General features: G+C 36.6%; 2 protein-coding genes across 2 annotated transcripts; one reads left to right on the top strand and one right to left on the bottom strand.

Annotated features, from left to right (window-relative positions):
* Positions 1–7,082: 7,082 nt before the first annotated feature.
* On the top strand, positions 7,083–11,584 carry LOC107817661 (vacuolar protein sorting-associated protein 36). Its single transcript, XM_075238424.1, has 9 exons — positions 7,083–7,810; positions 8,205–8,408; positions 8,664–8,757; positions 8,942–8,999; positions 9,157–9,226; positions 10,132–10,267; positions 10,333–10,417; positions 10,864–10,917; positions 11,027–11,584. Exons 1-9 carry the CDS (start codon positions 7,214–7,216, stop codon positions 11,028–11,030), a joined length of 1,302 nt encoding a protein of 433 aa, XP_075094525.1. The 5' UTR covers positions 7,083–7,213; the 3' UTR covers positions 11,031–11,584.
* Positions 11,585–12,730: 1,146 nt separating this feature from the next.
* Positions 12,731–13,759, bottom strand: LOC142173667 (putative mitochondrial protein AtMg00240). Its single transcript, XM_075239282.1, has 3 exons — positions 13,418–13,759; positions 13,180–13,322; positions 12,731–12,821 (listed from the first exon to the last, which is right to left on the bottom strand). The coding sequence occupies exons 1-3, from the start codon at positions 13,757–13,759 to the stop codon at positions 12,731–12,733; spliced, it is 576 nt and encodes a 191-aa protein (XP_075095383.1).
* Between the last annotated feature and the right edge of the window lie 2,741 nt (positions 13,760–16,500).

Here is a 16,500-nt window from a genome sequence, read left to right as displayed (position 1 = left end):
ATCCGAAATCGAACCGTAAACTAGTAACTATATTAATTTTTACTTTTTATGGACAAAATGGTCCCAAAAAAAAAAAAAATCCTAGTATACTCTCTTTCAACTATCCGAACAGAAAAACCTCAAAGTTACCTTAAACGTCCAAAAATATCCATGTTTACTAATCTTAGTTAGTAGAGAAATTACAACTTTTTAACGACGGCGAACGTTTGGCAGACTAGAACAAAACATTTGTTTATAGGTGTGGTGGAATATATAATATTACTCAATTCTTAATTAGAGGTCTGATTTCAATTACTGTGAATAAAAAAAATGATACATAACATTTTCTCCTTTAATGTGATTGGATGGATATTAATTAGATGAATATGTTAAGTCATGGGAATAGGAAACACCATGGTAAGGAGCCTATTTTCTGTTTAATGGGTCATAAGTATGTGAGTTTGAATTAGTTGGGACAGTGAGTATGGAATACATATGGTCATATAAAAAGAATTACAAAAAAATATTTATCTAAAAACTTTATTACTAAATCCAATTCAGTAATACTTAATAAAAACCAAAAACAAAACAAAATAAATAAATAAATAAAAACAAAATCCCCGCTGGTGTATTGTGATTGGACAAGGGGTGATGACAAGTAATCGAAAATTGAATTAAATAATTTTTTAAATATTTTTATTGTTTGATTTTTAGTTTTAAAAACTGACAAAATTAGTTTTTTTTTTGTATTATGTAAAAAAAATACTGAAAAAACTCGAGCCAAACATACTATATAAATATATATGTATATTTAAAAATTAAAACTACACATATATATATATATATATGTATATTCTTATATAAAAAATTTAAAATTTATGGTACAATTAATCGTTTGTGCTATTGGTTTGTAGCGTAGTTCTTTACTTTTATAGTAAATCTAGTTTCTAGCCTTTATAATAGAGTTTAACTTGTAATCTTTATTACAATAAGTCTAAAATTCTATTTCATCTTAAGAATAATTCGCTTTTAATTGTGTTCTTAAACTATTTATCACTTAATTCGATAATCACCAAGATATATTGATAAATGGTACATTTTTTTAAGGACTAATTGACTTGGTAATTTTATTCTGAAATATAGTGTTTGAATATATTTTTTGCAGTATATGCCAAATATTTTTAAAAAATAGTGAAAATATATAAAAATCCAATAAAAAAACCACATTGGTTTGGGTTGATTCTAATATTTAAAATGGACTTAATTTATTTGTTTTTTTAGGAAAAAACAACGTATTGTTATGAAAATAATTATATTGTGAATGTTCATTTATTACTCCGCTATAGATAATCTTCCTGAAGAAGATTATCCATTTAGTACTCTGTTGAAGGTTATCTACAAGCAGCTGATGCAGGCAGGTTGCAAGCAACTCAATGAAATGATTTGCAGCAGCTTCTTATTAAACAGGCAGGTTGCAAGCAGCTCATGCAGACAGCTTGCAAGCAGCTAAAGAAAAGCCTTGCAACTACTTCCTGAAAAGCCTCGCAGCTGCTTCTTTTCTTCTATAAATAGAGAAGTTTGCAACTTGCAGTAACAGCTTACACAACAGCTTCCTTTCTTCTATAAATAGAGGAGAATTCAGTTCATTATGTACATAAGTTTGAAGTTTGAATAATATATCAGTTTCTCTCTATACTTGTCTTTACTTTACTGTCTTTATTTTATAACACGTTATCAGCACGAGACTCTGCCATCTCGAGAAAATACTTTGAAAGTATCAGAGGTACGAACTTTCTTTTTCTAAATAATGTCAAATCTTTCTAAACTTGAGTTTGTAGCCCTGGATATATCGGGCAAAAGCTACATGTCTTGGGTGCTTGATGCCGAAATTCATCTTGATGCGATGGGTCTGGCAGACACCATCAAAGATAAAAATCAGGCATCAAACCAAGACCGTGCCAAAGCAATGATATTCCTACGCCATCACCTTGATGAGGGCCTGAAAATGGAATATCTTACTGTTAAAGATCCAGTCATACTGTGGAGTAATTTGAAAGATAGATATGACTACCTGAAGATGGTCGTTCTTCCACAGGCACGTTATGATTGGACTCATCTAAGGGTACAAGATTTTAAATCTATCAGTGAGTATAATTCTGCTATGTTCAGAATTATTTCCCAATTGAAACTATGTGGTGATAATATTACTGATCATGATATGTTGGAGAAAACTTTCACCACTTTTCATGCCTCGAATATGCTCCTGCAGCAGCAATATCGAGAGATGGGATTCAAAAAGTATTCTGAACTTATCTCACATCTTCTTGTAGCCGAGCAACATAATGGGCTATTAATGAAAAACCATGAAAGCCGACCTACTGGTTCTTGTCCATTCCCAGAAGTGAATGAGACGAACTTCCACCAAGCTAAACGTGGAAGAGGACGTGGCCCCAGTCGTGGTCATGGCCGTGGTCGGGGAGAAAACTCTAATCGTGGTAATAATAATGCACCAAAGAATCATTCTCACCACCAGCAGTGGAAAAGGAAGGAACAAAAGCATGAAGCGGTGCAAGCAGCAAAGCCAGAAAATATATGCTATAGATGTGGAGGAAAAGGGCACTGGTCACGTACATGCCATACGCCAAAGCACCTGGTTGAGCTATATCAAGCTTCCCTGAAGAAGACAGAGAAAAATGCTGAAGCAAATTTTATTTCTGAAGATAATTTAGACTTCATGCATTTGGATGTAGCTGATTACTTTGCACTCCCAGAAGGAGAAACAAGTCATGTGATCGGTAGTGAATCTGTAGAGATGTAAATATTTTAATTTCTGTTATTTGTAGTAGATAGTATAGTTATGTAATTGTTGTACATAAATAAAAGTTATAATGTTTACTATCATATTTATTTTGTTTATGTCATTTTGAAGAATATGGATAATCCTCAAATTATGTTTGGATCAAAGACCAATCATGAAGATATTTGTGTAGTTGTTAGTGGAACAACTCATGCCATATTCAAAGATCAGAAATACTTTTCTTATTTGCATAAGGAAAAAACAAATGTTTCTACAATTTCTGGTAATATAAGTTTGATTGAAGGCTCTGGAAGAGCTATTGTATTTCTGTCTAAGGGAACAAAACTTATTATCGACAATGCATTGTACTCCTCCAAGTCCCGAAGAAACTTGTTGAGTTTTATAGATATCCGCCGAAATGGGTATTATGTTGAGACAATAGATGAAATGAATATGGAATATCTTTGTATTACAAAGAATATTTCTGGCTTGAAATGCATTGTAGAAAAGTTACCAACTTTATCTTCTGGCTTATACTATTCAAAGATTAGTACAGTTGAAGCACACTCTATCCTAAATCAGAAGTTTACTGATTCAAATACTTTTGTGCTTTGGCATGGCCGTTTGGGTCATCCTGGATCAATAATGATGAGACAAATTACTGAAAATTCGAGTGGGCATCCATTAAAGAACCTGAAGATTCTTACAAATGATGAATTTTCTTGTGATGCTTGTTATCAAGGCAAAATGATTACTAGATCATCACCAGTGAAGGTTGGCATTGAGTCCCCTACCTTTTTAGAACATATACATGGGGATATATGTGGACCTATTCACCCACCAAGTGGGCTGTTTAGATATTTTATGGTCCTAATAGATGCATCTTCAAGATGGTCTCATGTTTGCCTACTATCATCTCGCAACATGGCATCTGCAAAGTTATTAGCCCAAATAATTCGATTAAGGGCACAATTCCCAGATTATCCTATAAAAGCTATTCGCCTTGATAATGCTGGACAATTCTCATCTCAAGCTTTTGATAATTACTGTCTATCAGTTGGAATAAAAGTTGAACATCCTGTAGCTTATGTTCATACTCAAAATGGCCTTGCAGAGTCATTTATTAAACGACTGTAATTGGTAGCAAGACCACTGCTTATGAAAATAAAATTGTCCACTACTGTTTGGGGTCATCCTATCTTGCACGCAGCATCACTTATCCGTCTCAGACCAACACATTATAATAAATATTCTCCGTCATAATTAGTTTTTAGTCATGAACCAAATATTGCCCATCTACGAATTTTTGGATGTGCTGTATATGTGCTAGTAGCACCACCACAGCGTAGTAAGATGGGCCCCCAAAGAAGGTTAGGAATATATATTGGGTTTGAATCACCCTCTATTATTCGCTATCTTGAACCATTGACGGGAGATTTATTTACTGCTCGATTTGCAGATTGTCGATTTGATGAAATAAATTTCCCACAATTAGGGGGAGAGAAAAAGAAAATCAAAAGAGAAATTATGTAGAAAGTTTTATCATTATCTCACTTTGATCCACGTACCCCTATATGTAATCAGGAGGTTCACAAGATCATCCATTTACAGAATATAGCAAATCAAATGCCAGACGCATTTACTGATTTGAAAAGGATAAATAAATCACATATCCCTGCAGAGAATGTGCCTATCCGAATTGATGTCCCAGCAGGACCATCTATTAGCATGAGAGCTAGTGAACCTAAAGTACGCCTGAAGCGTGGTAGGCCTATGGGTTCTAAGGATCAAAATCCTAGGAAAAAAAATCGACAAATGATCAAAATGATATTATGAAGGGATCTCCTGAAGAGACTCAAGATCTGATTAGTTATGAGATTCCTGAAGAAATCAATAAACCCGAGGCTCAAGTGAGCGAGGAACTTTTAATAAGTTCTACTGGTGATGGGATTAATTTAAATCGATCTGAAATAGTGGTGGATAATATTTTTGCATATAATGTTGCACTTAACATTATGCAAGATAGTGAGGATTTTGAACCCCGATCTGTCGAAGAATGTCAACAAAGATCTGATTGGCCAAAATGGCAAGGGGCAATTCAATCAGAATTGAACGCACTTGCTAAAAGAGAGGTCTTTGGACCAGTAGTCCAAACACCTGCTGGTATAAAACCAGTTGGTCATAAATGGGTTTTTGTGCGAAAAAGGAATGAGCAAAATGAAGTTGAAAGATACAAGGCTCGCCTTGTCGCACAAGGATTCTCACAACGACCTGGAGTCGATTATGAAGAAACATATTCACCCGTTATGGATGCCATAACATTTCGATATCTCATCAGTTTAGCCTTACGTGAAAGGCTTGAAATACATATGATGGATGTGGTTACAGCTTATCTGTACGGGTCACTTGATAATGAGATTTACATGAAAATTTCTGAAGGATTTAAAATGCCTGAAGCATATTCAAAATCTCGGAAAATGTACTCAATCAGATTACAAAGATCTTTGTACGGTTTAAAGCAATATGGGCGCATGTGGTATAATCGTCTCAGTGAATATTTGCTGAAAGAGGGTTACATAAATGATGTTATTTGTCCATGTATTTTTATAAAGAAAATGGCTTCAGAATTTGTTATACTTGCTGTTTATGTTGATGACATAAATCTTGTTGGAACTCCAGAAGAGCTCCAAAAGGCAATTGAATATCTTAAGAAAGAATTGGAGATGAAAGATCTTGGAAAGACAAAACTTTATCTTAGACTGCAAATTGAATGTTTAGCAAATGAGATCTTTATGCATCAATCTGCCTATACAGAAAGGGTCTTAAAACGCTTTTACATGGACAAAGCGCACCCATTGAGTACACCAATGGTTGTTCGATCACTTGAAGTGAATAAGGACCCGTTCCGACCTCCAGAAGAGGATGAGGAACTCCTGAGTCCTGAAACACCCTATCTTAGTGAAATTGGTGCACTTATGTATCTTGCTAATGCTACAAGGCCTGACATAGCATTTTCTGTTAATTTACTAGCAAGATATAGCTCTTCTCCTACACGGAGACATTGGAACGGGATTAAGCATATATTGCGATATTTAAAGGGAACTCTTGATATGAGTTTGTTTTATGCTAACAAAGATAGTGCAGATCTTGTTGGTTATGTAGATGCAGGTTATTTATCTGATCCCCATAAAGCTCGATCTCAAACCGGGTACGTGTTTACATGTGGAGGTACTGTCATATCATGGCGCTCCACAAAGCAGTCAATTGTTGCTACTTCTTCAAATCATGTTGAGATAATAGCTATTCATGAAGCAAGTAGGGAATGCGTATGGTTGAGATCAATGATTCATTTTATTCAAGAAAAATGTGGTTTGGAGTGTGATAAAAGATCAACAATTTTATACGAAGACAATGCTGCATGCATAACCCAATTGAAGGGAGGATTTATAAAAGGAGATAGAACGAAGCACATATCACCAAAATTATTCTACACACACGATCTTCAGAAAAATAGTGACATTGATGTGCAGCAAATCCGTTCAAGTGACAATCCGGCAGATTTATTCACTAAATCTTTGCCAACTTCAACTTTTGAGAAGATGGTATACAAGATTGGAATGCGGAGACTCAAATATTTGAAACAAGGTTTTCATCAGGGGGAGTAAAATACGCGATGTACTCTTTTTTCCTTACTAAGGTTTTTTCCCACAGGGTTTTCCTTATAAGGTTTTTAATGAGGCATCTAGAAATGCGTATTACTAAATATGTGTACTCTTTTTCCTTCACTAAGATTTTTCCCACTGGGTTTTTCCTAGTAAGGTTTTAACGAGGCACAATACCTTTTAATGAACATCCAAGGGGGAGTGTTATGAAAATAATTATATTGTGAATGTTCATTTATTACTCCACTATAGATAATCTTCCTGAAGAAGATTATCCATTTAGTACTCTGTTGAAGTTTATCTACAAGTAACTTATAATGTTCATTTATTACTCCGCTATAGATAATCTTCCTGAAGAAGATTATACATTTAGTACTCTGTTGAAATTTATCTACAAGCAGCTGATGTAGGCAGGTTGCAAGCAGCTCAATGAAATAATTTGCAGCAGTTTCTTATTAAACAGACAGCTTGTAAGCAGCTAAAGAAAAGCCTTGCAGCTGCTTCCTGAAAAGCCTCACATCTGCTTCCTTTCTTCTATTTTAATAGAGTAGTTTTCACTTCATTATATATATATATATATATATATATATATATATATATATATATATATATGAATTTGAAGTTGAATAATATATCACTTTTTCTTTGAATTTTACGTATCACAAGCAAAGGACCCAACTGCGAATTTGATCTGTAAAGTCAATTTATAATTTGTTCAGTTTGTCCTCTGCTTCACAAATTTCCCTCGAAAAAAAACCAAAGGCACAATTCTAATATGGCCGGAAATTGGCTACTCCCGGCACAGTTGACCCGGAGTGGGAGGCCGGTGCTTGAAGCAGGTGAAGTAGAGTGCAGCCTTCTCTCCTCCGTAGACCTCCTTTCTGAAGAAAACCCAAACTTCCCTCACCTTAAATCGGGCCTCCTCATTCTCACAACTCACCGTCTTATTTGGGTCCAAGAATCATCCACCACCTTCCCTCCTACTGCTGTATTCATCCCTCTTTCAGCTGTCACTCACATCTTCTCCCTCAAAAAATCCATCAAGTCAATGTTTGCAAGCCCTAGATTCCGATTTCAGGCCTCACTTAAAGGGATGGTGGTGGTGATTACTTTGATTCTTAGGGGCAAATCGGACATTGACTCGTTTTTAGAGAAGTTTTGGGAAGCATGGAGAAGGAAAGCTTGGGAAGATCGGGTAGTAAAATCTGGGTCGGAGGCTTCGGGTTCGGGTCATGGGTCGGGTGGTGATGTAGGATTTGCAGTGAAGATGCCGGTTGTTGGTGTAGCTGGGATATTGAGGAAAGAGCAGGAGATGTGGGAGAATACTGATAAGAGCTTGCAGGATGCTTTTCAGGATTTGAATGCTCTCATGGTATGCTAAAGTTCATGTCTTTTTATGTTATTTAGTTATTTTATGTGTTGATTTCAGTGATTTTGTGGATATGTAACAAATGGGTGCGATAAATCTATTTATTTATTTTTTGAAAAGGTAACAAAATGGGTGCGATAAATTTTGGTATTAGCTTTAACACGCTGTTGTCTTGGCACGAATAGAACTTCCCTTTTTTAGTTTTCTAATATGTAAAGGCACTGAAGGAACTTCTAGTGTTTACAAGTTGGAACATGTGCCATTTAGTTTCTGAAATGAAGTATGAAAGAGTTCGTCTGTGTATAAATTTGTTTCAATTATAATACTAGTGGTAGACAACTTAAGTTTTTTACGTGCGCATCTCTCCACTATCAGTTGATATAATTCTCATGCACAGGGTAAGGCTAAAGAAATGGTGATCCTAGCTGAGAGAATGAGAACAAAGCTTCTCTCTGGCTCAACTAGTCAGGCCACTGGCACAAATGATGAGGAAATTGGCACCAAAGAAGAGATGCAAGAATTACTATTAAGTGTTGGTATTGTGTCTCCAGTTACTAAAGAATCTGCTGGTGCTTTGTATCATCAACAATTATCTCGGCAGGTATTTCTTCCTGGTAGCTATATTAGTAAGTGTATCCATTTTTACGAGCTAGCCTTGCTTGTAATCGCAACTAAAGGTGGACGCCAATCTTCACAAGCACATATGAGGCATGGGTAGAAGAAGGCAGACTTATCACTTTCTTAATTTTTTAATTATTTTTGTCAAGGAAATGTAATATTGCTAATTGGCTTGTTATCTTGCAAATATTTGCTTTTCAGTAAATATGCAAAAAAATAATAATATGTCGGTACTTAGTTGGCAGATTTTGTCAAAATTCCACTGGAGAGATCTGGAGGAATGATTAATCTCATTGACATCTATTGCCTTTTCAATCGGGCTCGCGGAACAGGTAATCCTGGAAACTTTTTCCTTTATTTATTTTTTAATAACCGTGTTGTCCGGTCCAGCTTGTGCGCACCTCGACCTATTGACTAATAAGTCTTCAACTCAAAAGTCTGTCACTTTAGTTTCTTCTTCTTTCTTTTGGTAGTATCATTACAGGCTGTTATAACTTTATTGTTGCGATTTTACAGAATTGATCTCGCCCGATGATTTGCTGCGTGCTTGTTCTCTCTGGGAGAAGTTTGACGTGTATGCCTCCCTTTTTTCCCTACACACACCCGTGCTGCAGGAACACACGTGCACACACATCCAACACACACACACATATATACATACACACACTTGGGGTTCGTCTCGACTACTTGCTTGCATTAAAGAAAAAGGAAATAACATTTTACTTCTACAGACCAGTTATGCTTCGGAAGTTTGATAGTGATGTCATGGTCATCCAGAGCAAAAGCCACAGTGATGATGAGGTAAAACTTTCGTGTTGGCTTCACTTGAGCATCTCCTTTTTGCCAATATAGTTCTTGCTTTTTCTGGTCTTGTCTAATCTCTCTTACTACTACCTATTGTGTTTCTTGAACTTAATGTAAGGGTCCATAGTCTTCTAAGTAATTCTTTGCCATTGTCCTCCCTCTGTTTTTTGGCCATACCAAGTTCTTGTGATTATATCTGTCATCAATTATCCTCTCTCAAGTAGTAGATTTCTGGTTGTATTCATGATGCAACTTATAGTTTAATCCATAGTCAAAGTAGAATTGCTATACAAGTGATTGCTGAAGGAGACTATTATACTGAATAGGTAATCAGGTCTTGTTTAACGTTTTAGACTGATAGGGTGTTCGGAGTGTTGAGTCATATAATAGTATAACATAGCGGTATTAGAGAGGAATTTATAGGTCTTGTAAGTCCATATCCTATTACATGTGTGAACCCCAAAACTTAGAGGATCTTAAATTATATAATGTCCAATGGCATTTAATGGGGTATGAGAAGGTCTTAGACCATTCTATATTGGCTTGGAGTAGACAGACAGCCAGCAAGAGGACGATTTAAGGAAATAATTGCTCAACCAGGAGAAAATAAGTTACAAGTTACTTATTCATAACGTAGGACACGGTTTTGACATCACTATATGATCACTTATGTCATACTGAGATCCATAGGTGATGACGACTTTTCATACCTTAAAGGACTCCTAAATGAATTCCAAGAATACCTCTCCTTAACATAACCAAGAGGACAACTACAAAATAGACTTTTTAACAGTCTGTTGAAGTTTTGGAATCTCTCCTTTTTCAGTTTCCTGTTAAATAGACCCGGTGTATAATATTTGTTTCTATACCCTTAATGCCCACAATTCTGCTATCAATTGCAGGTATTTACTAGAATAAGATCTTTGGTTACTACACCGGACACTTTACGAGCAGGGATCACTGCTAGTGATGCTGCAATGACTCTGGGAATTGCTCCAGCTATGGCCAAAGAGCACCTTCTTGCAGCCGAGGCCAAAGGTATGTTCTGCAGATTTTAATTCTTAACTCATAGTAAGCGGTGCTTAAGTTATCATATTTTGCAGGACTTCTGTGTAGAGATGTTAGTCCAGATGGATTCCGCTTTTTCGTCAATTTGTTGCAAGAAGTTGATGCTGATGATATATTCTTGTAAGTGACTTACAGATGCGAACTATTCTAGTCGACATATATAATGTCGGCCTTATTTCTGTTGGGCATGTAGTTAGGCCCTTGTTTTTGCTTGGGCCTTGATTAGAACTATCCTTAATTACATTATATATGAATGGGACTGCCCTCTAATCAAGATGTCTCATATTGGTTGAGGGAGTGTGTTGTCTCCGTATACAGTTTTTGGGCAATCCTCATCTCACGACGTCTATTTTCTTACATGTTATCTGAGCTTTGGTGAATATCTTCGCCATGCAGCTTACCAAGATTTCCAATATCTGCTTTTGTTATTGCTATGTTATTAGAAGTTCCTTGAAATGGATACGTATTGTTTTATTTTTTATGCTGTCAAGTTCTTCCTTCAGTGTTCTCTACTAATCTAGGAATAGTTGAGAAACATGAGGTAATCCTCGATTGATCTGTTGCAGAGTGAAAGATTATGGAATCTACCATACATGGGTCAAAGCTATCTCTGCTGCCAGGTTTTCTTCTTGTAACTTCAGTGTTTAGTTTTTAAATTTGTAAAGAGAACAGCAACATAATGATGCGCTTCTCACATTTTCCCTTTTTTAAATTCTGTTAATTTCCCAGGTGAAATAGAAGCAGCATGATAAAGAAATTCATGCATCAGGATGCTCTTTCAGGGCTAGTTTGCGCTGCTTTAGGTGCCTCTTGGAAATTTATTTACTGCAAAGCTTGAACGGGAGACTAAAAATAGGATGAATAGTCCCCGTCCCCACTTGAAGAGCCGGAAGGGGAGATCACAAGGCTGGAGGTTTGCCTAGGTTTTGCTTGTTAGGATACTCGTGGCACAGGAATTGAGTTGAAATTACATACTTACAGCATGATACGGACAGAGAAGTCCACACTAGGTGCAGCATTTCAAGGTAAAGGTAATATACTGCGGCACCTGATTCTAGTTCCCGTTCGACAGAAATAAAGAGTTGAACTAGTCTGTATTATGGTTATTTAAGCACTGTAGCATTGCTTTGTTTCAGTTATCTTTTCTTGTACATTTGAATCATAGAAACTTCACACATTTTTATTGGATTGCCATTATACAGGGGTGCAACATTGATTGGTCTCCAAACTATATTGGATATAGGAAGTTATGTGTACTTTTTGTTTAATGTATTATTTCATCTAACTATATTGGATGTAGGAAGTAATGGATAACTTTTTAATAATTCACAATTAAAATCAATTAGAGTATTGGTATCTATGGAGAAGACTATCTCTAAAACTTTTCTTGAGTCATGATATCTGATGCTCGTTCCGTGTTTTGCCGTAGAAAACAATTCCTAATGAACTTTGGTGGTCAATTTTGTTTAAATGTCGACTGGAAGCTACACCATGGTTCTCAATTGCAGATTTTACTAATGATTGACAAATAATACGTATTCGTAACGAGGGAACAAAGTTGAAAATATGAGACATCAAAATGGAATCAGAACCATCATTAAATACCTACCAACCCATTGGTTTATGCAATGACATATGAGTTTAACTTATACACCCAGATACTAAAAGAGATGTTCGCATTTTTTATTTATCATCAGGCCTACTTATGCAGCAGTTCAAACCTTATCTTTCACCTTTCATTCTTCCAAGTCTTTTACACAGGGATGTACAAGTAACATAGCAGGTCAGTAACAGAGAGATCATGTTATTTACAGAGCAAGTAATTAGCCTAATTAGAGCTTGAAGACCAAGATTGGCGAAATGTGAAGCGGAATTTTCAGCTGGAGAGGAGAATCTTCTTGGGTGAATTAATTTCCATATTATGTTTTCCCACCTTACTCTGATGGTAAGCACCCTCCACTTCCAACCAAGAGGTTGTGAGTTCGAGACACCCCAAGAGCAAGGTGGGAAGTTCTTGGAGGGAAGGATGCCGAGGGTCATTTGGAAACAGCCTCTCTACCTCAGGGTAGGGGTAAGGTCTGCGTACACACTACCCTTCCCAGACCCCACTAAGTGGGATTATACTGGGTTGTTGTTGTTGCATTGTTTCCAGAATGCATCACAAAAGAAATAAGTATGATTTTAATCAGTAGCTAACTAGTACGATACTATATAATACCAACATGAAAGCAACTACGAATGTAGTAAATAACGCTTTCAATGAGAAAAAACGCGAAACGGTCCTGAGCTCTAATTAGTATATAGAAGCATTACATCAATCCAGCGGGAGATAAAAATGAAAAGTACACGTAAAATTATCTTCTTTATTAAAAAAACATTATAAACTGTTACAATCGTCTCAGGTAACTATTTCACAATGATCTAAAGTCTAAACTACCTAAATATTTGGCTTTCAATGGCGATTCGAGCCACTTCTCTATCTCTTTGCCGCTGTGACTTTTTCTCTTCTCGCAACTGCTTCTCCCTGATAATGTTTGGATTCAAAGCAGAATGATGAAATTCTATCTACGTGTAGAGAGAGAAAAGGAAGCTTCTAGCTTCTGTTAGAAAAATGTGTCCTCATATTTTGTCTCAATACATTTCTTAATTGACCAACGAAGTGGGTCAGTCCACTATATAACAAAATTAACTAAGCTAGCTAAAAAAGTCCATAATTACAAACGTGGGCTCCTGTGCCCAATATAAAAGAAGAAGAAAAGAAAAAGAAAGGATCCCATTCTAAGTAACATCATCCTTATAAGTCTTAACAACCCCTCCCCCCCTCCCCCGACAAGTTGGAGGGTGAGACAATCCCAACAGCCCCAACCAAACGTTTGGTGAACATGTCAGCAAGTTGGGTGGCACTGGAGGTGTGGAGCAACTGAAGCAGCCCCTCATTTAGCTTGGTGCGAACAAAATGGCAGTCCAACTCAATATGCTTGGTGCGCTTATGGAAAACAGGATTTTTAGCAATGTGAATTGTGGCCTGATTGTCACAAAACAAACGAACAAGAGAAGAAAAAAGAATGCCAAAATCAGAAAGGAGCCGGCAAACCCAAGTTATCTTAGTAGTAGCCTTACTCGTGGACCTATATTCAGCTTCAGCAGAGGACAAGGACACCACAAATTGTTTCTTTGATTTCCAACCCACAAGACTGCCTCCCCCCGCAATATGCAAAACCCACCAACAGATTTCCTACTATCTAGGCAAGCACCCCAATCACTATCATAGTAAACACTAAGAGAGAGATCAGAAGAGTTGTTATAGAAGATACCAAAATCAGGAGTACTCTTAAGGTACCTGAGTAACCGCAATGCAGCTTGCATGTGAGGAATGCAAGGCTTCTGCATAAACTGGCTCAAATGCTGTACTGCAAAATAAATGTCAGGCCTGGTAGGGGTTAAGAAATTTAGGTTGCCCATTAGGCACCTCTAAGTCTCAGGATTAGGCAAGGGATCACCACTGCCTGCCTTCAATTTCTCATGCATTTCAAGAGGAGACACCACAGAAGAGTAGGCAGAAGAGTGGAACTCTGAAAGCAGGTCATGGACAAATCTTTTCTGATGAAGTAACACAACACTCTCAGAATACAAGACTTCAATACCCAAGAAATAATTAAGTTGGCCTAGGTCTTTAATCTTGAATTGATCAAGAAAAGCTTTTACAACAATAATTTCACACAAATCAGTCCCAGTGATGATAATATCATCAACATACACTACTAAAATCACCAAAGCATCACCAGAACCTCTAGTAAACATGGAGTAATCATTTAAAGAATGCACATACCCTCTAGAGGACAGAGGTTGAGACAACTTGGCATACCATTGCCTTGAAGCTTGCCTTATACCATATAAAAAATTCTTTAGTTTGCAAACCAGAGAAGTAGAGGAACAAAGAGATGGAACAACTTGTGTAGGAGAAGAAACCGAAAGACCATGTGAAATTTTCAAAAACACTTCCTCATCTAAATCCCCATGTAAGAAATCATTATTAACATCTAGCTGAAATAAAGGCCAATTTTGTTTCACAGCTACAACAACTAATGTTTTCACATTAGACATTTTAACAACAAGTGAAAATGTTTCATGAAAATCTATACCCTCAACTTGTGTGTCACCCCTAACCACAAGTCTAGCTTTATATCTTTCTATACTCCCATTAGCTTTGTACGTAATTTTGTATACTCATTTGCAATAAGTTCCATTTGCCTCCAATTTCTCAAACTCTTTTCTCATAGCTTCCTGCCACTCAGGGACAACTGTTGCCTGAGAATAAGTATTGGGCTCAAAAGACATAAGGTTCACTAAAAGTAGACATAACAGGTGAATTTGCAGACCTGGACCAATAGGATGGGAGTGTGCAGACATAATTCTGCAGGTAAGTAGGAGGATTATGAGGTCTAGAGGATCTCCTTAAAGAAGGAAAGTCAGATTCAGGGTTAGAGGAAGAAGGAAAATCAAGAGAAGGAGAGGAACTAGGAGAAGAAAGGGAAACGTTCCCAGGCACTGTAGGAGCAAGAGAGGTGTCAGGAAAAGAATTATGTACTTCAGGATGTACATGAGAGAATTAGTCATGAGATGAAATGGAAGTTTGCTTAGCAGTGTGGTCAAAACAGGCAGAAAATGAAAAATTGGTCATAGTAGGAGAAATAGAATCAGACTTAATAAAGGGGAATAGATGTTCATGAAATACAACATCTCTGGAGACAAAATATGTTTTATTATGTAAGTTATACAACTTATAGGCTTTCTTTATAAAGGGATAAATTAAGAACACACAAGGAATAACTCTAGGTTGCAGCTTACCTCTATGAGGCTTTGGAATAGTAGAGTAGCACAAGTAACCAAAGGCTCTAAGATTGGAGTAAGTTGGGAATTTGTTATGTAAAATTTCATAGGGGCTTTTATCCTTTAAGACACTAGAAGGGAATCTATTGATCAAATATGTTGCAGTTAGTATACAATCTCCCCAGAATCTAAGAGGGAAGCCAGATTGGAAAAGAAGAGCTCTTGCAGTTTCCAGAAGGTGTCTGTGTTTCTTTTCCACAACCACATTATGTTGTGGAGTATGAGGACATGTTTTCTGATGCAAAATTCCTTTTTTAGAAAAGAATTTGGACCCATAATGTTGGATCCTAATTCTAGGGCATTGTTACTCCTTACAAATTGAAATTTTAATTGAAATTGGGTGTCAGTCATTGCAATGAAGGCTTTTAGTAGGTCAAAGGCATTAATTTTGGCTCCCATCAGATGGGTCCAAGTGGCTCTTGAAAAGTCATCAACAATGGTTATAAAATATCTGGAGCCAGTATATGTAAGTGAATGATATGGTCCCCAGGTATCAATATGTATTAATTGAAAAGGTTTTGTGGTTTGTATACTACTATCAGAAAAAAGTAATCTAGTCTGTCTGGCTAATGGTCATATTGGACAAGAAAAAGATTGCTTAGAAGATAACTGTGACCCAAGTTTAGAAATATGTTTCATTCTAGAAAAAGGAATATGCCCAAATCTATAATGCCAAACCACATCTATTTTATTGATGTCATTCAAATTTACATCAGTAGTTACATTTCTTTTATTGATGGCATTGTATTTTTCCTGGTGGAAACAAATAGGTCCTTATTTCTTAATGCCTAACATTTTAATTTCAGGAAGCCTATCAAAAACATTTGGAGGAATGGTATCAAAGTCAACCCGATTCCGAGGATGGTAGCTTTGTAACAACCCGGTCGGTTGTTTTGATAGTTAGAGCCCCAAACTCCTATTAACTGCTTTTTTCATATCTATTTCTGCTATTGTGACTTACCGGAATGATTGGTTTTGAGTTTCAGAGTATTTTGGGACACTTAGTCCCTAAATGAGAGCTTAAGTCTTAGAATTTGGACCGTAGTCGGAACTGTGTGAAGACGGATCCAGAATAGAATTACGTCGACTCTGTTAGCTCCGTTGAGTTATTTTAAGCTTAGGAGCGCGCCCGGAATATGTTTTGGAGGTCTGTAGTAGATTTAGGCTTGAATTGGCGAAAGTTAGATTTTCAGCGATTTCAGCCGATAGTGGAAATTTTTGCTATCGAGCTCGGAATGGATTTCCGAAAGTGGATGTAGGTTCATATTGTCATTTGTGACCTATGTGTAAAATTTGAGGTAATTCAGACTAGA

The sequence above is a fragment of the Nicotiana tabacum genome, chromosome 19 (genome assembly GCF_000715075.1).
Source record: "Nicotiana tabacum cultivar K326 chromosome 19, ASM71507v2, whole genome shotgun sequence".
NCBI lineage: Eukaryota > Viridiplantae > Streptophyta > Magnoliopsida > Solanales > Solanaceae > Nicotiana > Nicotiana tabacum.
This window is presented reverse-complemented; position numbering and strand designations above follow the sequence as displayed.